We start from the raw sequence: 23,900 nt of genomic DNA on the forward strand, positions 1-23,900 counted from the left end.
CCGAGAATAGCAGTATCTCAGGACCCTCCATTTCTCCATTTCCCTCCTTCTTCCCCTTTTTTGCAATCTCAGCATTTTTGTTTTAAGTTCTTAAAATCTCATCACAGATATTAGCAAGACGTCTGGACAACAACTAGCACAAGTAAATCATGAGACTAACTTTCTGCAAAACCCTCAAGTACACAGCATTTATAGTCATTTTTTCAATCCCATTATTTTAACTTCAATGAATACACATGCAAATGATCACACTAAATTTAATGGTACACTTAAAGCATGGTTTTTAAACATCTTTCCAGTGTAAGGGCAGACTTCAACCTTCCAGGAAATACTCTGCCCTCCTTAACGTTGGGGAAAACAGTCTTCCCCACCTTCAAAATCCCTTGGTGGCCCAGAAACAGTTTCTTTAAACCAGGTACGTTCTGCAAAGCTCACTGACCTGCTGTGATCCGTCGCCATTCATGATGTGAGGCATCATGGCTACCTCCCCGTTCAGCAACGGCGGCAGCTCCAGCGGAATTTGGTCGGTCATCATCATTGTGACGTACATTCATGGAGAATTTTCCTCAACGGGCTTCCTGCAAGAGAAACATCAGTTAAAGAACCCGGAAAGCCCATTTGTACTTTACAAGGTCACCAGCATCCATGTGAATTTTGGTATTAAGGTGGCAACCTAAGCAGGACACCTGCTTTTGTAATGGGATGCAGATGGGAACTTCATGCACTCAACAGAGGTTTTAATTGTTAGATCAGGAGCATGGGAAGTCAAGTTTCCATGCAAGACTTCCAAAAACCAACTGGCCAGATTTCTGCTCTTTCCCAGGATTACAATCCCCAGCCCTCATGGAGCAGCTGAAAGAGACGAGTTTGGTGATGCTTCAAGTGAGATTTGGTCCATTCCTAAAATTCAGCATCCTGCTCACTAGCACAGCTCTTGGAACTACATCATCCGTGTGGTTACAGCGCCACATCAGTTTCCCTCGATATCCACAGTTTGAAGCCAAACACCTTTATTTTCTTTCTAGGTCCCCGCAAACACTGCTAATTGCCACCTGTACCACAACGAGCAGGCGCCCAACTTTCACTTAAATCACGATCCAAAGGAGAAAGTTTTCCGCTGGAGCAAGAGGGACAGCACATCCCCACGCTCTGAATGCCCTGTGCCGTACAGAGGACAACAGAAGATGATCTCACTTAAGAATTTGTGAAGAATCACACATCACTTCCAGCACAACCTCCCCCTTCACAGCTAATTGACGCGATACGTAAGCCGCACTAAAACCACAGGGAGATTGCTTGGTAAAAACAAGTCTTAATTCAGCATTAAGGGGACCATCATACCATTTCATGGGGCAATAATCCAGTTCTTTAGTGAATAAGATGGATGACCTATCCGCATCGCTTATCTAGACATCTGCAGAAGAACTCCTAAGCAAAGCAACCTTACAGGTCCAGCAGCCTCCTTAGCACCTCTGACACCAGAGAATCCCAAAGCCCTCCCCCAAATAATTTCACTTCTATCACAAATTCACGTTAGAAAATCAAATATGCGGTGACTTAGGTGGCTGGTAACAGCCAGGTCATCAGCTGGCACAAGACCACCAGAGCACGAAGAGGGGAATTTTTGGCACAGAGCAACAGGGAAGGAAATCCCTGCTCACGGGGAAAGTGTTGTGGGATCTAGTATTTACATGGAGCACTTGATTAGAGAGCCATAAACCAGGAGTTTAATTCATCTGCCCTGGAGGGGATGAAGGGCTGGGCCAATGTCACCAGAGCTTGTGGTTCTACAGATGCTGCAAACTTAACACCTACTCTGCCCCCAGGTGCTCTTAGGCTTTACATTTAGATTACTATTTTTTCCTTTTAATTTAACAACTAAATCAATAATGTAGTTGAAATATTCTCTCTTCATTCTCATCAACCTCTTCCAGAGCTCATTGCAATACCATCACCTGCAGAGCAACTTGATGACCAGAAACATCCGCCTGACCAGGAGCTGGTACTGCAGCTCCTGAAGAGGACCACTTGGGCCCCTCACTACAGGAAGGGCATTGAGCTGCTGGAGCAGGTCCAGAGGAGAGCCACCAAGCTGGTGAGGGGTCTGGAGAACAAGTCCTATGAGGAGAGGCTGAGGGAACTGGGCACGTTTAGTTTGCAGAAGAGAAGGCTGAGGGGAGACCTCACTGCCCTCTACAACTCCCTGAAAGGAGGGTGTAGAGAGGTGGGTGTTGGCCTCTTCTCCCAAGGGAATAATGACAGGAGCAGAGGAAATGGTCTGAAGTTGGGGCAGGGGAGGTTTAGATGAGATATTAGGAAGAACTACTTTACTGAGAGAGTGGTCAGGCACTGGAACAGCCTGCCCAGGGAGGTGGTGGAGTCGCCATCCCTGGAGGTATTTAAGAAACATGTAGACATGGCACTTCAGGGCATGCTCTAGTGACCCAGATGATTGGTTTGTGTCTGTTTGTTTGGTGTGGTTTGGTTTTTGTTGTTGTTATTTTTTGGTTTTGGTTTTTTTTTTTTGGTGGTTGGACTCAATGATCTCAAAGGTCCCTTCCAACCATGAAGATTCTGTGATTCTGTGTGATTTAAAAGTGATGGTGGTGCCCACACGACCTGAATCACACCCATCCTTTCGTTCTTATCACACAAGCCCTCTTCACATCTAAGCAGTACCAGAAGACTAAAAGTGAGTTTGTTTTTCAGGAGACATGCAAACTTAGCCCTGTTACCTCCGGCCATACATCTCATGACCAGCATTTTAATTTAACTCAGTACTAAATTTAGCACGACTCTCACAGCTCTTTCCGATGTTCTGTATCCACGTGAAAACACCGCTTTTCTAATCATCACTGAGATACAAACAGAGACATTCTATTTTAACCCACCTTTAAATGAAATCCCTCCTTTCGTTTGAGACTCAATTACAGGACAGAAGCTGCCAGAAAGCTTGAGACAAGCTTGGCAAGAGGTTGGTACATCCACAGCTGGGTTTCACGTCCCATCTCCTGCCGGCATCAACTGCTTTATCCCACAGCTTGCCAGGGATTTAGTCCTACTGTCCCCTCCGCCCTGAACAACCTGCCCTGCAGTGTACATCCATGGAGTAAGGACACTTGCTAAAAACTCCTGGCCCACAGGACCAAGCTCTCCGATTCGGCACAGGTCCATCGGTGACCAAAGTCTCCCTGGCTTAGTCATTCAAAGCTCTGACCCAACCGCTACATGGGCTACAGAAATCTGTCCGACAGACCAGAAGCTTTGCTCAATGCATTTTCCCCCTCAAGTTTTGCAATAGTTGGAGCTTCTTCCTAAATCTTTTGCTTCTCATGAGTCCACAGTCTCAGGTTTTAATTCTAAGATCCAAGTCCACGACCAACAGCGTTGGGGGCGGAGAGGAAGGAGCGGGGCAGCGTGATTTGGCATTTTTAGGGTTTTCTTTGTTTAAAATTATGAGGAAGAAGAAAGCATGTGAGGTTTTTTTAACCATTTTTTAAATGCTTGGGATTAACAAAAGGTCTGAAAAAGCCTAATACTGAACAGTAGAGAGAACACCGGAGATTGCAGCGTTCAACGGTAACAGACTGATTTAGTCAATGGTCAGTTGCACCTCGAACTACATTCGGTATGCGTTTAGTTACATTCCTATAGTTTTTGTGTGCGTACAGATATATATCAATATATAAATAAGATTATTTTAAAAAGAATGCAGTGTTCGCAGACACTATTTTAAACCTATGTAAAACAACACCCCTCTCCCCCAAATAAATGACAAGTTCATCCAGTCTGAATCTGAAAGCCCCAGCTTTAATGGAGTTTAAGCGTCACGCCGATGCTATTTTCTTAAGGAAAAAAAGCCAGACTGTAGCTTGAAGCTACATATTTTCCTAATAATATTTCCATTCCAGGCACAACCACCAATATGTTGAAATTTATTTGCTACATGTCATTATTTAAAGTTTTACAGCTGCATTCCTTTTTGCTTTATTAATGGTTTGTCACTACAGCCGTGTCTACACTTGCCTCACTTTAAAGGGGGGGGGGGGGGGGAGGAGGGAATTAAAGAAATAGAAATAAAAAGGGTTTCCTTTATTTGTCAGGTCTGGTACAACCCCGCCAGAGGTGGACAGGCTACAAAGCACAGCTGGCCACAGGCATTTTGGTTTTAGCGGTATTTCACATAGATGTACTCCATGCGCAGTTAGATGAGATGGGGTTAAAGCACCAACCGCGAGACTGGCAGAATTCACACCAAAGCCAAAACCTTTGGAAACAGCCTTCAAGCACTTTTTTAGCTTATTTGCTCATCCACCCTACTTTAAACAGATTTATTTCACTACGCGTTCACACCCCTCCTAAAACCTAGCGTTCCCCCTACCTAGGGATGCTCATATAAGCGTACTCGATTAATACAAAGAAGGAAGCTCTGAACACAAGCACTTTCTTTTTTCCTGTAAATTCAGGAACATCAATGGAAGAAAACACCAGACAAGGGCTCAAGGAGCCAGGTCACATTTCAGGATATGAGAACTCTTCCTTAGCTAAAATACAAACTGCCAAATACTAACCCGCAGCTTTTTTTTTCAGGTACTAACTCAAATTTGGGGTTTTGTCTAGAAAGCTGACTATATTTAAATTTAAAAGAAAAAAAAAATAAAAAAATAGGTATTTCCTGTGAGTCTACATTCCCTAGGTTTGGCTGGGAGGGACCACAGCACCGCCAACATGGAGCGAGAGCCTGCATCTCCCCGTCTAGCTGCCTCCAGGAACACGGGAAATCACAGCTTCCCATCTTGCTGTAGAGCAAGGAAGAAGAAACAACCATCCAAGTCTGATGTTTCTCTCCCCAAACCAAACTTCCAAACCTTTTGATGTTTTCAAGTTACTGTTACAAACCTGATTTTTCAATTTGGTACCGCAGTCTTCTGCTGATCACCGAGATGACTCTGTTTCCCTAAATTAATTCAATATGTGAATTAGTAATACGTAAATTAGTTGCACATGGCACTAGAGAGAAAATTAAAACACACAGAAGAACAAAGTGTAACTATCTCAAAACCAATGTCCATGTATGGAGAATTAATATGACCCATCAGGTTACGTCAGAATTCTCCTGAAATTCCAAAAGCAGCCTGAACCGCATCAAGATACCCAAGTCCTACTTTTCCTAGAAGGTTTTACCCACACTATAAATGGGCCTATAAGCCAAGAACATTCTTCTTTGTGATTTTTCTCCACCTTTTGTCTTTTACGAAGCCGAAGAACCTCTTCCAGCTATGGTAGACGAATTCAGAGAACCTGGCAAAAGCAACAGCGTTCTGAATACTCAGTCCTGTGACCGCTCAGTTTTTTATTTCCCTGCAGCAGCCCATTAAAAGCTCCGGAACAAAGTGTTCTGCCCTTTTATCAGAATCATCTGGAATTACAGAAGTTGTACTACAAAGATGACAGACAGCTTTCCGATACCAAGTAGAGCCACACATCCCGGTTTAATATACTACAGAAATCCAGTACTAAACACACATTTGCACTCATGCAGTGCTTACTTTGGGTTATTCTCTCTGATTAGAAAAGAACCTTATGAGTAAGAAGCTACCCCACCTTCAATCCCAGTGTTACTGCAGAAAAGATTTGAAACACACAGGGTATAAAACTTTAAAAGGCAGAATTCTCTCTTTCCAGCCTAAAAATAAAAAAAAAACACCTTACAATTTCAACAAGATGAAGTTCATACACAGACGGTGCATGCACACACGCACCCAGAGGCCCAAACAGTGCATGCAGCAATTAATAAACCAGCAAACAAAAACTCCTCAGATTTTCCACCAGATCTGTCCTCAGGCACGACGAGCAATTTGTCCATGGCCCAGCTGTGACCACGGCCCCCCCCGGCCACCAGCCACATCACTGAACGAGACCATCCATTTCTCAAACTGCTTTCCACCAGATTCAACTCAAACACTACTCGGCAACGACAACCGTCAGAGAAAGCCAGGGGAGCACTGGTGCTCAACCTCCCCTTCCTCAATTCAGGATAAACGTCTAATTGTCCTTATCAGTAACCACAAACTATCTTGCATTTACAACAAACCCCAGAAATTACATCTTATTTGCATATATGGTACCCATGTCCAGGCCCCATCAAAGGAAGTTAACCCAAAGCATTCCTTGTGAAGACAACTCAGACACTGAGAGTGGCTTCAAAGATGACAGAATCTGTCAGCCAACAAATAATAGCTTTCTTGAAATAGACATTTTCTCCACTAATTCTTCAAATTCTTCAAAATCGTAAAAGATACCCCATTGAGGGTGGGAAGGAGAGGAGAGGCTTGTGTTAGAAGCATGTATTTTAATTTTTTTTTAAATATCAGGTTATATAGTCTAATATTTAGACAAATAGTCCTTTCTACCATTATTTTTTTAATATATATACCTATGTGTGTGTGTATATATATATGTTTATTACAAGAGACTCTCTTCTACCATTCTGCATGTAATGGGTGATCTCCTCTTGCACAGTGGTGGATGTTGGATTACTTCTCTTGATCAGAGAAATAATCCAACCCATCAGGAAATTCCTTGCTAGTTTATAGAGATGGTAGAAACCAGTTCATTATGTCAAAAGTCAAGTTTTTGGATGATATAACTGATCTAATGGCCAGCAGTCACTTAAAAGGTGACTCTTTCTCTCCTCCTACCAGCTGTTTGCCCTGGCTCATCCTGGGGCTAACCAGGTTCTGCAACGAGGAAGTTCAGAAATTGGCCATTCACTGGCCACAGAAGGGAAGTATTTGTGATATCTCATCTCCATCCTCCAAACCACATCCTAACAGCACGACCAGCCCAAGGCCTCCACCACCATCTGCACAGCAAGTTTGAATACAGATGGGTCGCCCCATCCACTGTGCTACATTGACCCTCAAATACTTGTTATAATGGAGACAAGAGGAAGTAGGTGTCACTTAAAATGGTTTTGCCATGGTTAAAAAGTATGTGTGGAATCACGGGCTCACGTCAGCGAGTCCCACTTAGCACCGCGAAGTCAAACTTGAGGAACATAGGCCCCCAAAACAAGGAAGACTCATATATTTCTAAAGGAAATCTCACTTAAGAAAAGAAATACAATGAGAATAAGGAAATTCTTTTGCGTTTGCTGCAGCCATTACCTGCAGCACAGATTATTATTCCATAAACCGAAATATTCTTGGAACCATTTGCTATTTTCCAGGAGTTCGTAAGTCGAATTGAAGAATCCTGTCAAAGTCTAGTAGGTCAAATCGCGTCACCGCTGATCGTTATCCAGTTGAAGAAACGGGTGCTTTTTCCAGAGAGATTTTGAAGCATATCCACCAGAAAAAAATAACTAGGGAAAAACTGCATGTATGTATAAACAGAATATGTATATATATATATACTTATCTATACGCACACATCCTCAGACACTAAGAATTTAAATCCATGACCCACTAGGAAGGCTCCGAGTGAGAAGTGTTTCCTCTGCATGTTCTTTTTGATGCTGGTGTCTGCACACGAGAGATGAAAGCGCTTTCACGCAGCCCCGCTTTCCTATTGCATTTTGCGTGGTACGTGTCGAAATTTAAGGTTAATTAAAACATATACAACGCAATTATATTTTCACTGAAAAAGCAGAGCGGTAAATCTAGCTGCTTTCAAGAGACTCCTGCCATGGCTTGCCACTTGAATTGAAAAAAAAAAAAAGAAAAAAAAAAAAAGGAGTGGTAATAATTGTTCATGTAGAAAAGCCTCTCGAGACATGAGCAGTACCTGGAGGTATGTGCACAGATGGTTGGTCAAGGCACAAACAGTCTGGAATTTGTCTTGTCTGATGTGCGTTCATTATTTTAGTTAAATCACATCCGTCTGAAGAGCGAGCCCGACCTGAAAGCATTCTCTCTCTGTTTAACTGCAAACACGGTGGATCGATATGAAAGCATCCAAACAGACGAGCTGCTTCTCCCTAACGATTCTGACGAAATAACACGCAATTTTAAAAATCTGTTGTTACGACAGAGACGGCAGGTTAGAGGGAATGCATACCTATAAAACTCGCTGGCATTTTATGAAGAGGTAGTAAAACGCCTGCTGCTTGCTCTCTGGGCCATTTCACAGACAACAAGGCCACCAGTAGCTGGATCCTGTCTCCAGCAAGCTGGAAAGCATAAACATCCTCTCAAAAACTTGACCGCTGCAATTACTCAGTGGGTTTATTCCCCTCTAGTTTATTTTTGTTTTATATAACAACACATTTCAGCGTCCTTGGAGCATTCCATCTCTAAAGATGGAATTATCAGCGGTATTCAATTCTACAGGGGATGAAGGAAAGTTAATGGTGTTTTTCCCCACACTGGGGTGAGATTATTAAAGCAGGGATCCAAAGGGTTATGATATGATGATTTTCAGTAGTTTGCATTTATTTAGACCTGCAATTTGACCTCACGTTTTCAAGATTTAAAAATCCATTATTTTAAAGAACAACAATTTCACAATACAACCAGCTGGATATCCCTCATAGGAAATGTTTATAATTTCGGAACAGCAAACTATATATATATGAAAAAAAAAAAAGGGCCCTAGCTCAACCTTGAGATGAAATGAAATAACCAAATAACTTCAAACGCATCCCAAAAGCGAGCACTGGGAATGGGGAGATCAGGTCAAACAGCATCGTGCAGGAGTGTCTCATTTCACACGGCAAGTACAACTAATCAGCATATAATAGCTCTGATGAAACACCAGAATAAAGCAAGCTGATGCACAAAGGAGTCTTTTACCAAAAGAAAACTGCACACCACTAGTTTGGTTTTTTCTCCTCTGGTTTTCCGGAGGGGAATCTTGTGGAAACATGTAGGAAAAGGCAGCTCAGCCTCCTCCCAGCGCCGCGCACGTGCCCCGAAGGCAGTCATAATCGGGTGAAAACGTAATGGTGCTAGATTGAAGGGAATAAATACACCAGAAGTGAAACAGATCTCAAAAAAAAAAAAAAAGAAAAAAAAGTTTTATTAGGTTTATATTAGCTATGGCTGAGCAGAAAGCCACGGGCAGACGAGCTAATCCGACAACTTCCCAACGTTCTCACTTCTGCAAACAGCGTTACAGCAGGGAATTCATCTGCTGCTCAAAAATCAATTGTAAAAGAAGCAAAGACCCCAGCGTTACAGCTCACGCCACGCACTGAAGAGCCAGCTACAGAGAGAAAACTTGTACGCAACTCTCTCACCATTTGGGTTTTCCTGTGCTTTGTCTTCATCTAAAAATTAAAGCTAGTCATTTTGGCTATTTATATTCCTTTCCTTCTTCCAAGGCTTCACACCTTTCTTTCCTCGCCTTCCTCCGTATTAATCACAACAGATAAAGGGGACTCACGAGGGACAGAGCTGCAAAAGTAGGAAAGTTTTCAGGCACACAGCTCTCACAGTATTTCACAGCACTTCTTCCAAGCAGCAACAGCCTGAGGTTAACTCTTCTTGCACAAGAGTGGCCAATTTTTTTTTCCCCCCTTTTTTTTCTTGTATTATTGTTTCTTTACATTTTTAATTTTTAACATTTGAGTAAGAGTTCTGGGTGCTGATCAGTTGGCAGCTGTACCATACACCCCCAGCTGCCCTCAGCATCTCTGTGCTTTCCTAGAAGACCACAAACCACATCAAGCAGGACCTCTCTGTTTCAGAGACATCCTCCACTGGTCAGCAGGAGAAGACACAGCTCTTCCAGCTGTGGAAGGTCCCTCCGTGCGCCAGGGTGAGAAGGAAAGGATGGTGGTGACCCACAGCTCTCTATCCCACAGCACAAACTGGTCCCCTAACGGCAAAGAGATGGTTTGTGCAAAAGAGACAACATTGCATGTTTCCTAATTAAAATATAAGTGAAATTGTTCACAAATCTCAACCACTGTGTTCCAAAATTTCCATCTGCCACCCCCCCAACCTGCCAATAATCCTTTTCAGGTTCCCTGCACTCTACATCGCCTCTGACAAAAGCAATTTGTAAATTAACTTCACATCATCACAGAAGATTTTTCAGTAAGCTTAAACACTGTTTCAAGCAAATACCAAGTTATTCCAAGTATTTGCTCGAGGAGGAACAAACCTTTTCAAAGCAGACCTCCACCAGTCTCCAGTTCAGGCCCCCGGTCCTGCAGACATTTGCACTAGGGTATATCTTTATGTGCTCTTAATTGTTTTATTGGCGGTGTATTAAAGTACTAAGCCCTCCTGGACCAGGGCTGGGACCCCCTGCATATGGGGGGGTCTTAGCGGTGGGGTTGGAAGAGTTGGGTTGATGATTGAACTCAATGATCTGAAAGGTCCCTTCCAACAACAATTCCGTGATTCTATGCCCAGGGACACAGAAAAAACCTCTACAGCAAGAGAAGTTCTTGCACAAAAGGTGCCAGATAATGCACGTGTTCCATCTGTTTGCTTTCTTCCTCCCTTTAATAACCAAAGTATTAATCACTGTTAGAAGTTGATAAGCACAGCATTTGGCGATAAATACCCTCCCCTTCAACTCCGCTCCCTCAAATAATAACCTCTCCGCAATAATATCACAAAGACCTTGGTTATCTCTTCTAGAGTTCCTGTGCAGCGGAGAATCCACTGTAATCAATGGGGTGGGGTGGGTTTTTTTAGCACTAATTAAACTACGAAGAATAAAAAAAAAAAAAAAAAATAAGGCTATCATATCAATCTGCAGCACTCGAAAAGCACGCATACCAAAGTCCATTTACAACCAGGTCTCAGCACACCTTTGTGCAAGGCAAACTCTGTTGTCGTCGCCGTTGGCCGCTAAACCTGACTCCAGGGCTGACAAAGTGGCTCATTGTGCGATTGTGGGAAAGGGCTCGGGAGCGATCTCCCATTCAGCCCCGGGATTCAAGAACAGGCATTCACACGGAGCGGCCGCCGCAAGGGAGCACCTCTGGAGAAGTTTCTCATGTAGGGGGAAAGTTGAACCCATTATTATCATCGTGCTCACGGAATCTAAGCACCTAAAGCGCACGATTAACAAAAAAAAAAAAAAAAAAAAAACCCAACCCAAACCCCACCATCCAGAGCCCATCACTCTAGAACTTTTCAGCATCAGGAGAAAAAGTTGTGTTTCATTATCCCTCACTTTCACAGAACAAAGTAAAATTTGCAAGAGGTTGTTGGGGTTTTTTTTACTTTTCTGAACTGCTTCATGAAAAAAAAAAAAAAGCCCATAGTATACTACCTCAAAAGGTTTCTCTTCGTTTGAAATAATCAGGAATTTTTTTTTTTTTTTAAAAAAAAAGACAACAAAAAACAAACCACCCACCCAAACCCACAAACTAAAAGGGAAACCACAGACACACACAAAATCATCAAATCATTGTTCCATTCTCAATGGAGTAATTTTGGTATCCAGCACCTTACAGGAAAGAAGCCTCTCCTACTCCAGGTATCTGATTTTTATCTCCGTTGATAACAAAGCATCAAGGGACTAAAACCACTGAATGCAAGAGAGCACCAGGGGGTTTTGTTCTCTTTAAGGAAGACACAGGGTCTCTATTTATCAAGACAGAAAACACCGAATCTCCATCATGCCGAATATGCCAACTGTAAAGCTCCAGTTATCTATGAAATGGTTTAAAAGGGAGAACCTTTGGGTTTTGCTCTCTGTCCAAAACGGGACACAGCTTGTAACGCAGACTGGAGGAGAAATGAAGTTCTGTCCATTCAGCAGGAGATCATCCAGTCGGGTTCCCAGCACCCAAGTTGGCTGTATCCAATTTAATCCCGAATCCTCGCCCATCTAAGTAAGTTAATTCCCACCCTCTGCCAATTCATTCAGGCGATGGAAGGCTAAAAGTTATTCTCGACAAAAACAAATTGGTATTGTTCTTTGATAATAAGCAACACAGTGAAATGCCGGACAACTTGCATTATGAAATGGGGAAATCAACATTACTTTTTAAAAAATGACACCGAACTCAGCAGTGTTGGCTGAAATGCAGCCAGATGGCACAGGGCCAGGGAGACACGCTCTGCCCTGCCTGCCCAAAAGGCAACAGCACCAATCCTACAACTCCTAGTTACAGTTGTTACTCATTAATAACTTCTAACTCTTTGTTAATTAAAATTTCCTAATATTTCACCTATTGACTTTGATACTACAGCTCTCGGTGCTGGCAGAAAACAAAGAGGTAACAGCAGCACTGAGAGGTTATTAACGCACCTCACACTTCAGAAATTTTTCATCATGTGAAAAATAATTAGGTTGATGAGAATTCTCCTAAAAACCCAGACCAAGCAGCACGCTCCTTCCAGTTCACAACACATTGCGCATCGGGCTCCTCTGGGAATAACCCCAAAAGGGTGAATCCAGATGTAACCCATCACTTCTGGTTCTCTGGGATTTTTTAATTACAAGAGAACATCCAAAATATCCTACCCTACTGCTTTTAGCTCCAAAATAGGAGAAAACATTAGGGCAGCTTGGTGTTACTGTGAGCTTAGGCTGAAAGGTAGGAAAATAGAGAGGAAAAAAAGAGGAGGAAATGAAGCAAGAAAACAATGTGTTCTTACACTAGGTCTGCAGATGGATACCCAGGGTTTCTTCTTTCCTAAGAACTTGGAGGACATAGCTGGGACCATCCAAATCTACACTTGGACTCCATTTAGGATAAAACAGTTTGCATTAACCTGCAGGCTCCCGTTAAGAATGAACCTTGAGGGAAGGCAGCTCAAGTGCTTGATGAGACGCAGCTGGACACCCATGGGGGCAACACCACCATGGGCTGGAGACAAGACACCATGCACTAGGAAGGTCACACAACTCTACAGAAAGGAAAGTTTTAAAGATAAAGAATAATTAAGGGGCCTCAAAGAAGGGGGATAGTCAAGGGACAGTCAAGAGGCACATACACAAGACAAGAGTGAGAACCAGTGAGCTACATAAGGGAAGGTTCCACAATTCCAATTTCTCTGCAAACTGCAATAATTTTTTAACGCAAACTTATTATTTAATCACAAAGGAGACAGTCATGCTCCTTTGTGTTTCCCTATTCATACAACCACACACAGCCCCAATGAAGTCAATTAAATCCTTGAAACTGAAGTTAGCTTTCCACATCCTTTAAATGACACAACTCTAGTCAAGCAAAAAACCTGAACAGACAAGCAGCAGAAAGCAAACCAAGTTTCAAGCTTCATTCCACATTGAAGCTGCAGCTTCATTTTCCCTTGTTACACTTGGGGAAATTCATTTCCAGAGCTGCGTGCCCAACTTCAGAAGTGTTAAGAGCCTAGAATCGATATTCAAATACATTTAAGAAATTCACAGAAGGGAAGGAGTTTTGCTCCACAGAGGTGAGCCATGAGGAGGTTGATCTTACTGGGCATCAGTGGGGTTTTGATCGAGAAAAAAAAAAAAAAAAAAAAAAGAGTTCTTGACTCAAGACAAATGCAGTTTTATTTCTGCTCTGTGGAATTCCTGAGTACATCCCTCCCTCTTCCCAGCTCCATAACAGCATCCTCAGCCCCATGGACACAAACACATCACTCCTTTTAAACAAAATCATTTTAACTTTTATGATGGCTCAAGCTTATCCATCCAGTGGTAAATCTCTAGGTGACAACCATTCACAGCATTTCAGTTTTCTGGAAAGAAAACAGTTAAAAAAGACCCAAAAAGTCATTATCCCAGAAATATTTCATTTTTAACTCTGGCTGGAATTCAAAAATTAAAGTATTTCAAAAAGGCAGAGAAAAAACTAGCTTTGCATCTTAAAAAGATGCAAACATGAATCTCAAGAAATGGACTTCGACTTGGTTTGCACACGGGGTAAGGAAAATGACCTTCAAAAAAGTAAGTGGTTTTGGAAGGTTGGGGAGAAGGTACAAATTATACAGAATTCCAATAAACAGATGAGAACAAACCAATGCAAGTCACACAAATATAAGAAAATCCCCCTCAAAACTCTAGTTGGTTGTGTCCAAAGTAGAAAAAGACTGAACCTACAAGAAAGGCTAATTCTTTAACAGTCTTTTTTCTACAATATCTTGCATAAATATAAACCACTTCTTCCCCATCATGTGTCTTGACAGCCCTCAGTGTTAATCTTATCCTGAACATGCACCTCACTTTGCCTATTGCGAGAAAAATTCATACAAATCCTGATGGAGCAAAGAATGTTACGGTATATGTCCTTTTAGAAGGCATTCCACATCGATATATATATATAAAACCACTGTATTTCTATATAAGAAATTTTAAGATTAAAACAGGGGTTGGCAGCATCTTATCTTTGAGACTGGAAGCAGAAATTTCAGAATATCAGGAAATCTAAGAGTTACTCTGCAGAGTTCTGCCGACAGCCCAACGGCATCAGCACAGGAGCGAGCTTTCCCAGTGAAATGATAGTTGCACTCGATTTTACCTGCATGATTTAACTGACACATGACCCAACGAGGTTTTATTCCACCGCTTTGACACCCAGGGGAGCGCTATCAGGGCACGCTGGCTTTGTGTGAATAAGCTGGAACACCCAGGTGCTATCACCGAAAGTACGGCACAAACTCAATTCTTTAATATTTACATTCTGACCCAGTTCAGTCACATTTTGGCAGCGCACAGTGGAGCAGAGCCCACACTGATATCCACCTTAACAATATGGTATGGGATTAATCAGTGACCAAAACCTACCCATTAACCCCAGTTATTCTTCCAGCAAAACTTCACAGGTCTCAGAGGTTCAAGTGGGTTGCATTTGTTCCCTAGTTTCTAGGGGGAGGATACATATTTTTCCATCATCTGACACGCTACTATCTGGTTTAAAAAAAAATAAATAAGTAAAACTAACTGGTATTATTCACTACCTACACGATAATGTATTCTTCTTGGGGCAGGGGAGGCAGAGGAGATGTCCGTGCAACAATTTTAGTAAAGACTCTTAACAGTAATGGACCCACGTAGAAGAAAGTGCTCCCGCTCTCTCTCATGTGAACGTATTCCTCCTCCCACTTCTCCCTCTAGTCCCTAACCATAACTCCAGGATGATAGACACAGACCATTGGGGTGTTCGGAGTCGTTTTAACCTGCTGGTGAGTACATAAGCAAAGAAACGTGCTGCATGGAAACCTCCAATACCAAACAGCTCTTCAGCATCTCATCCTCCTCCTGACGCCCACTAAGGAAATTCCCTCATCCTTAATGAATTCTGACTAAAGTTTTCCATTGCCCCAGATGAAACTTCAACCATAATTTTGTTCTGTAGGCATCAGGCCCTGTTACGAATAATCTAACTTGCCGGGTGCATCTCCTCACCACACCATGGGTTCCAGAGACACCTTACATTTCATGAAGCAATTGCTTAGAGCACCCCGTACATCAGTTGAGTGCTGCAGCTCTACACCAAGAAGTAATCATTGCCCGTTACTGTTTTAACTAGTCAAAAGTTAATAATATGAAATTCAGCACCACTACAAGTCACTCCACTCTCAGTGTCCTCTCTGTTCAAGGAAGAGCAGAACAAGATTCGTTATCATTTCAATCAGAAGCTCAACCAGCAACAACCTTTGTCTCTAAATCCTAACTGTGGTAGCTCAAGAGAAGGTGGATGCTCTGATTTTCCTCCTTCTCATCCACAGACATCACTGGTGCAGGAATCTGGGCAGAGTACTTGATCAGAGTAATGAATGAGACATTCATTCTCACCTAAATTGAGCAGACAATAATACGTTTATTATTAAGAACATGCTGAAGTACATCTGTCTTGAAGGCTGTTTCTGAACACTGCTTGAATTGATTAAATTAAGAAAAGTCATTTTGTTACTAGTCATTTCCTTCTTGTGACAAACACTAGTGCGTTGAGTCTCTTATTTGTCAAATACCGAGAAAGTACTTATGCTAATAAAAAAATAGAGAGAAAGCATTAATACAACCACTCTCAGAAGTCACTCTTCCCTCTCTAGGAAGGATCGCTATGGGAAAAAACAGATTTAGTTGCAGTTTAACATTTTATACCTGCTGTCAGATCTATAACTGATACTATAACAGGCATCTACATTTGTCATCAAGCTACTTAGCTGCTGGGAAACCTGTAATGTAGAACTAAAGCGAGTGAGGTCTCTATCCCAAATATAAATAGGTATGGCAGACAAAAGGATAAAGCCTTTATTTTAGACTTCATGTTAAATTTAGTCATTTAGTCACACACAAGGTGCAGGTCACAAAAAGATTTTTTAAATCATATCCAAAAAAAACCAGTGGCAAGAAGATATGAAGAAGTAGAACAGGTACATAAAATTCAGCGCTGCATCTGAACTTAAGCACCTCAAAAACAACAAAAAACAAACCAAACCAAGAGGTGGGTTCTGTTTAGTAGAATAGTGTCAGGCCACCATTCATCACTACAATGAATCTGATTACTCTTACAGCTTTATCTGCTGTAGTCTACATTCGTGGTCTTACTCTTCCCATACCTATTCACAGAGGTTTGAGATCATCACGTAAGTCATGAGCTATGTCTGTATATAGATATATATGTGTGTGTTCATCTACATTATCGCTATAATTACCTTATATTACCTCAAGATCCTTAGAACACTTAAACTACACAGAGAAATGAATGAGTTCAAAGAACTGCTAAAGAAAAGAAAGCAAAGGGGTAGAAAGAAAACAAAAAAAAAAAAATCTCAATTTCTCCTGGATTTAATCTGCTGCACAAACCCGTAGGCTGTATCAGTCCTAAAGCACAGCCCGTCGATACCTCGCAGCCTCTCACACACGTACCAGGGAGCGCAGCTCCTGCCACTGCCACATACCAAAGATTCCAGATCGTTTTTGCGCCGCTAAAATGTTCTCACTGACTTGGATTTCTGTTATAACATGTTATTCCAGCCTCAAAAACTGCAATCTCAGCGCGGTAAGTTCAGTGTTGTTTTAGGAAGCCTTCTCTTGGGTGCTGAGGATGCAGAGAAAATGGGTTAAGACGACGACTAACATACACCAGAATCTTATTTCCGAAAACAAAGTCCAGCTATAAACCATAAGAACACCAGACACCTACCGAATTTTTTTTATGACCATAAGGAAGACAGGAACGAGGGTTAATGCTTCACCTCTTCATTACACTGGCTTCTTTCTGTAAGTTTTACTAAATTTCTAAATGCATGTTGCTAACCTTCAGATATGTCTACAGGCAAAAGAATCCTTCACGAAAATACTTGTTGCTAGAAACACACGCACAAAAAAAAACCAAAACAAAAGGAAACGATGGTAAACAATAAATCCTCATTGTATTTAATAGCTGCAGGTCTTTGTTAGAAACAGCTACCCCAGAATACGCAGCCGCAGTCAGGAGATCGAGTGAATTCTATCTGAAGTTTACAGAAGGAAGCAAATACAAACACTCTCACAAAGGTATTTTCGTAGCAGGAAGCTCCAAGCACTTCTCTGGTGGCTGCTGGCCCGGCCGCGCTGCAAGCCAGCCCCGCAGTCGATGGGGAGCAGGCAGCGGCCATGCTAAGTACGCCTTACTTTCACTACGGGATTAACCAGCTCACAAATCACCAATTAAACCCTGCTTTATGATTTAGGCTTTAATTCATTAGGAACGCAAAGGCACAAGATGCAATAGAGCCTGGTGGAAGTCAGTCCGGAGCGCTTTGCTCCAGCCATCCCCATCCCCAGGCTCTGCCCTCCTTGGAAATAAATGTCTTTTTAATCACCGTGTCCAAAAGTCTCTTTTTTTAAAGAATCTAATGGTTAATTGCTGTACATTGCTGACAGTGATAAATGCAAATCAGTGACTAATCAATACGCTACTATGGTTGCATGCTGGTGGTTTACCACTACATAAAAGGTCTAAATTTTTTCCATTTTCCAAACTTTCCTATTTCTTCACTTAAGATGGGAAAACTAGAAACTTCTCACCTCCCGCAACACGCGCGCTTCCCTCCCCGCTTCCATTTTGCGGACTTTCTGCCAATAACACTGTTGAAAAAGAGATTCTTGTGGACAGGAAATATCCTGAGCGAAGGATATCCAGCTTTATGATACTTAAAATGTTATGCATTCCTCCTTATCTGTCACCGTGCAGGCCGGTTGTTGGGTGTGTGACGCCGTTGGGCAGCCGGGAACGGACCCACACGTCCCGTCCCCCCCCCGTGGTGGCTGCAGCCTCACACTTTCGGATAAACCAGCTCCTTCAGGTTTCCTTAAGATTTCCCCTTTCCCCACACTCAACCCCAGCTGTCCCATTGAGATCCAGAGAGAGGAGACGCAAGACAAGCAACGCCAGCTCTCAAGAAGCCGACCTCTCCTGATAAGGTCCTTCAAAAATATGACCACAAGCCTCTTCTAAGGGCCTAATCTGCTGGAGGTGGCTTGGCCTTTCAAGAGATCCCTAGGTTTGATTTCCTCAACAACGGCACTCCACAAAAGCAAACATCCTGCCCCGTTTCCAGAGCCGGATCCCAGTTGGGACAGGCAGCAGGAGGGGACTGGAGACCAGCAGCACAGCTCCAGCTCTGTCAACTGCCCTCATTAGGGAGCCTGTCTGTAAACTGGAAGGGACCAAAAGTTCCAGTAAGTGACGCCTGGCGGTAAAAGAAAGTTTGACTGGTCTTCAAGCAGCTTGTGGGGTGTGGGGGCCACAGCCCCTGGTGTCCAGTCCATCCCTAAGTTGGGCTCTCCGGGGGTGCAACCAACCAGCAGCCAAACAAACGTGTTCATAATTGGGCTTCTGGGGGTGGCTGTAGGGAAATGTTAAGCTTTTAATGAAGTCACCTAAATGTAGATATTGGGGGGACAGTCATGTTATAACTTACTACGCAGCTCTTCCCAGCTTGACCCCGTGAAACAAGGTCCAAGTTGACGTTTCACGTCTAACACTTCCTCAGTAGTCAGAAGCTTACGGTTCTTAGCCAAAAGCAGACAAATCTTAAAAATAACTCGTATTAAAAAATCAGGATTCGAGCCCTTTAAGGCACTTCAGTAGCTTGCTGTCCCTTCCTGGGACAGCCAGCATCCAAAGCTAAACACGGAGGAGCAGCTGAGGTAAAGCCAAGGCTGCCATCCTTTGAAGGAAGGTGGCTGTCGAACGAAAGAAAGCAAAATAAAAAAAAAAAAAAAGGCATTTCAAGAAAGAAAAGCAAAAATTCTGACAGGGCAAAATTGCAGCCGTTACACTTGGGTCTTTTTAAAACACATTTCTCTAAAGGGTTTTAAGTGCCGTTTATTTTCTTCTAATAAATGGCCATCCAAATCTAGCCTCAGTAAAAATAGTACCTCCACTTTACATCTTTGCTATTCTCTATTTAAAAATTCCTTTTCTTTAGAAGAACACCAAATCCCTGCCCGTGGTTTCACCGGAGGGGACTTCAAAATAACACCAGCTACCTTTTTTAGTACCCCGTAAACGATCACGCTTTTCAGAGTGCTTTAATACGGCCGTAGCCAAAGGATATTCTCATTTCAGTGAATTTTACTTGCAACATCTGACACGCTTAAGGCTACAGAAGACCCATCAGAAGGTAAGGTCCCCATGCACTGACCCTTGTGTCCCCATAGCACGTTGTCCCGGTTTGAAGTAAAACCGAACCAATTTTCTGTTCTGTAACTTTCCATCCTAGCTCAGCCTCCTCTAACTCTCTGAAATTAACGGCAGATTGTGGAGAAAACTGCTCGTTCTCAGAATGATGAGACCAATGTTTGTGCTCCATGCCAAGGGATGGTGAGCAGGGAGGCCCTTGCTTATCCTTACTGCTGTAACAACCAAGGGCAGCCAATTTCGTTATTTGCCCCCTTAGAGGGTCGGAAACGGAAAAAACGTAGAGAGGTCACATCGGTGGGGAGGAGCAGACAGGAGAGGTGACCCAAACCTGACCAACTAGGGTATTCCATCCCATCTGCCCCATGCTCAGTATAAAGGCTGAGGCATCAAAGGGTCAGCCCCTTCCTGCAATGGCCGACGTCCGGAGAGGACTCTGTTCATCTGCCTTTGATCCCGATCCGTGTGTTCCTGACTCCAGAGCTGGAATCCAGTTCCCATTCGTCACTGACTCCAGTCTGGGACTTCCCCAGTGCCTGCCGGTGATGTGACTGTCATCCTGGGAGCTCGATATGGTTTTGTATATATGGTATCTATTTCATTATTTTCATCTTTGTTTTTATTTTAATGTTAATTCTTCATTAAAGTACTTTAGTTCATTCTAAACTTCTGAATCTCCTTTATCTCTTTCTCCTCCTCTCTCCTCTTTTGGGGGGGGGGGAAAGGGGGAGGAAGGGCCGTCTGTCGGTCTGGTTTTGGTAAATTTGGCCGAAACCATGACACACGTAGCCATTAACGCGTTCTCGAACCCTGGCTCATTTAACGCAACACGCAACGACCACCACAACATCTAGGGCCGTTGCCTGCCAGGTACCTCGACACCCCCCGTAACACAAGCTCACAGGTACGTATTTTAGAGGTGTTTATTTTTTTAATACAGACCAAAAATAAACACATAGATACAATTTTAAAACAGCGACATAGGATCGAAGAGAGAAATCGCCGCTTTCGCAAGAGAAACCTCCTCTTGCGGCAGGGCACCCCCGAAGGTATTTACTGGGCTATGGCCACAGATCCAGTTTTCATAAAAGTAAGTGTTCCCTTTGAAAAACAGCTCTGCAGAAAGAAGGATGGATCTTGTCTGAACGCCAGATGCTTGGGCACACTCGGGCTTCAGTCAGCACCGTAGCAACAAAAGCAAAATTGTCATGTTTTTTTCCTCATTTCGGTTGGCTTCACCTCATCAGCTGGCACAGGCCAGATCCTACTCGGTGCCTCACATCAATAACTGATGTTCAAACCAAAATCCAAACAAACTCCACACTTGCTCTGATTTGTGAGCTAGGATCACGATTTCACAATAAAGTCACGTTTATTCCAGGGCGCTCAATGCCCTTGGGGGAAACTTGCTCCTAGAAATATTACACTCAAATATATTACAGCCACGGCGTTATTTCTTTGATGCTCGATACCCACAATCACGATTTATTCAAATCGGCAGAGAGCATCACAACTGCCCACTCGCCTCGTGACAGCTCCCAGATGAAGCCTACTGGTTTCCAGAGATAACTCACGCCCTTGGACACACGGGACCTTTGGGTCTCCAATCCTTTGAGATCACCCTGCCGTCCCACCACCAAACCTCCAAAGTCACTCTCAACTAGCGGGTCTGAACATTTAAAAGCTGAGATCAAGCCATTCTCCAAGGGTGAGGACCTAAGTTAGACATCGCCAACAAGCTTCGACTAGACCGTAGGAGCGAGGAGGAGAATTTGGAGAGCAACACGTCTGCTCTGACACATCTGCCCACGGGGCACGGAGGGAAGGGAGCCAGCAGTGTAAGCGGAGAAGTCTTTGTCCTTAGGTGACATCGAGGCAATCTACACACGCCAAAATCGTTGTGCAATTAGTATGTTCTTAATTTTTGTACCCTTAGAGAAGCTAAGTAAGCACACTTAACCAACTGAAAATAAAGGAACAAAAAATAAAGCAACCCAAGTAACTAATTAGTTAAAAAGACGTCAAATGGAAGCAAAACGAAGTGTCTAATTATATACCATCAGTTCAAGAGCACAACACAATACAGGCCTATTAAAAAAAAAATGCCACTTCCTAATTTAATCTAAACAATCCAACTAAACACTGAGTAATACTGAAGAGAAAAAAGTTTAGAAATTAACACAATGGTTAAAATCTCTCTGGTGAAGCTCAATGAGATCTTTTCAGTCCACTGAAGTTCACTGACAAACTTTAATCAAATTCACAACATTCAAGGCTTCCTCCAAGACCAAGTTTATGCAACAAATGCATTTAAAGACATGACATGAAAAAGAAAAAATAATCAAGGTTTCTGGGTTCTCCTCCAATATTAATATAAAGTATATATTCTCCTATGTGTTTTATTCTCAAAGCAGCATCTCAACCTCCAAAATCATTAAGCCTACTGAGAAACTGGTGGAGACAGGTATTAATTCAACAGGGGAAAACTTCCTCAAAAACCTCCAGCCCATTATTGCATTTCTTTGTCCCTCAAACAGTTCTCTAACGCTATCGGCTGACATTACAAGCCATGAATTTACAATCCAAACGCAAGCCATTGAAGCTTATCATATCACTGTCAATGCCATTTTAACAGCTTAAAAAACCTTAAAGTTTTGGGGACAAACATCTTGAAGACAATGAAGCTCTGCTGATGTGCATGAGAGAAAAGGCCACCTATATGCCTCTCAAATTCCCATTTTTGTTCTAACCTGAGTAATCGCTACAGAAAATAAGCATCTGTCGAAGATGAGGGAAAGGGAGAAGATAATGGAGCATTTCAGAGGATATAAAGTCCCCTCAGACATTTTTCCAAACTCAGTTTCATAGAACCTAAATGACAAACATAATGGACGCTTCCGATGTTTTATTTCTGACAAGTTGGTTTTGTTTGTTTGCCTTTTAATTATAATTCCCCGTCACTACTTCAGTAACAAAAACCCAGCATCCAGAAGCCTTTTGTGTGGCCTAGAAATAGCAGCAGTCTATTTCGCAGAGGAATGTTGCTGTAGCGTTTGCAAATATTGTGGAAATATGCTTTTCCTTATAAAATCAAACCAATTGTCAGGAAACATAAGGCATTTTCACTACAGTATACCAAGCACAGTAGAATTCAGTCCTCGAGTAGGAAAGCGTAAGTTTAATTGAATCAGAAGGGATCAGGGCTCTTTTCCATTAGGATTAAAATAGATTCAACGTTTGAGTATTTGCCAAGATATTATCAGTAGTTTCATGAAAATAATAAAGGTTAAAAGATTGGGATTTTTTTGAGTTGTTTTGTCTGAAGTACAACTATTGGCAATTCAAAAAGATTTTTGGAAAGACGTTAGAGAACCATTTTTAGAAATAATCAAGAAACCTTAAGCTGCCCTAAACATGCAAGTTCCCATCAAGCCACATTAGCAGTACTCTAAAAAACAGAATTAACCAAAAAGATGCTTGGAATTCTTTCTGCATTACGCAGACCTTCCCAGTTCCACGTCCGGCATCCCAGCAGCTCGCTCTCATGCCTCCGCCGAAATCATTCACACCCCCTTCGGTAAGACAAAGCCTCTGCTGAAACCAAGTCTCCGATGATGCAAGTAAAGAACAACAATGCGTGTAAGCGTAGCCATAGCGTAGGTGAACCTCCATTAAGTCAGCTGAACCCAATTAAGTTAAGCCCATCACTTTAAGGGCAGACCTCTATATGTATACACATGTATGGGAAACATGACCCAAGGGCTACATTCTTGGGTGGAAAATCCAAACAGGCTTCATTAAGCATTGCTCCATCTCTCAGATGCATCCTAGTAGCTGAGATTTCCGACTAAAAGCAGATATTAATAATCTAATAGTTCTTCACACCGCCTGGAATCCAACAGACAGTAGAGATACCTCTGATACCTTTCTGTTACTCATTCATACCTTGGTATTTCAGCGTTAGAGCTGGGCTTGCCTTCAAAGCTCATTATCCCTTCCTGGCTAAGGACAGAAGTCAAAGATCCACGGACAAGCAACTCAAGGCAAACACACCCTTTGCTATTTCAGGCTTTAACATAAGCAGATTACAGCTCAGCTGTATTCCCTCTGAACTTTTGTTTATCTCTTACCAACAGTAATTATCCCTGACAAAAAGCAGACTTTAATTAACAAGCCATGACCAAGCTTTATCTATGAACTCTTTCTTCCCATACAAACTCTGCCTCTAAGCAGCTATTAAATACCAAGTTTTAGCAGTGAAATCGCTAGGAGATATTCTTACCACGCGGAGTTAATGCGGAATTCGAACAAGGCAGGAGAGACGCGGGTCGTGGGGGCTGCCAGGGACCACGGGAGAAGCCAC

At 42.6% G+C, this 23,900-nt stretch overlaps 1 protein-coding gene across 1 annotated transcript in view; it reads right to left on the reverse strand.

The window, feature by feature from the left end:
- Positions 1-23,900, reverse strand: part of FNDC3B (fibronectin type III domain containing 3B) — a 216,313-nt gene that overhangs the window by 173,549 nt on the left and 18,864 nt on the right. The window contains exon 2 of the mRNA XM_074152911.1: positions 440-578. Coding sequence (XP_074009012.1) covers positions 440-550 — 111 coding nt within the window. The 5' untranslated portion in view covers positions 551-578. The remainder of the gene's footprint in view (positions 1-439; positions 579-23,900) is intronic.

The sequence above is a fragment of the Numenius arquata genome, chromosome 9 (assembly GCF_964106895.1).
Source record: "Numenius arquata chromosome 9, bNumArq3.hap1.1, whole genome shotgun sequence".
In the NCBI taxonomy this organism is placed as follows: Eukaryota; Metazoa; Chordata; class Aves; order Charadriiformes; family Scolopacidae; genus Numenius; species Numenius arquata.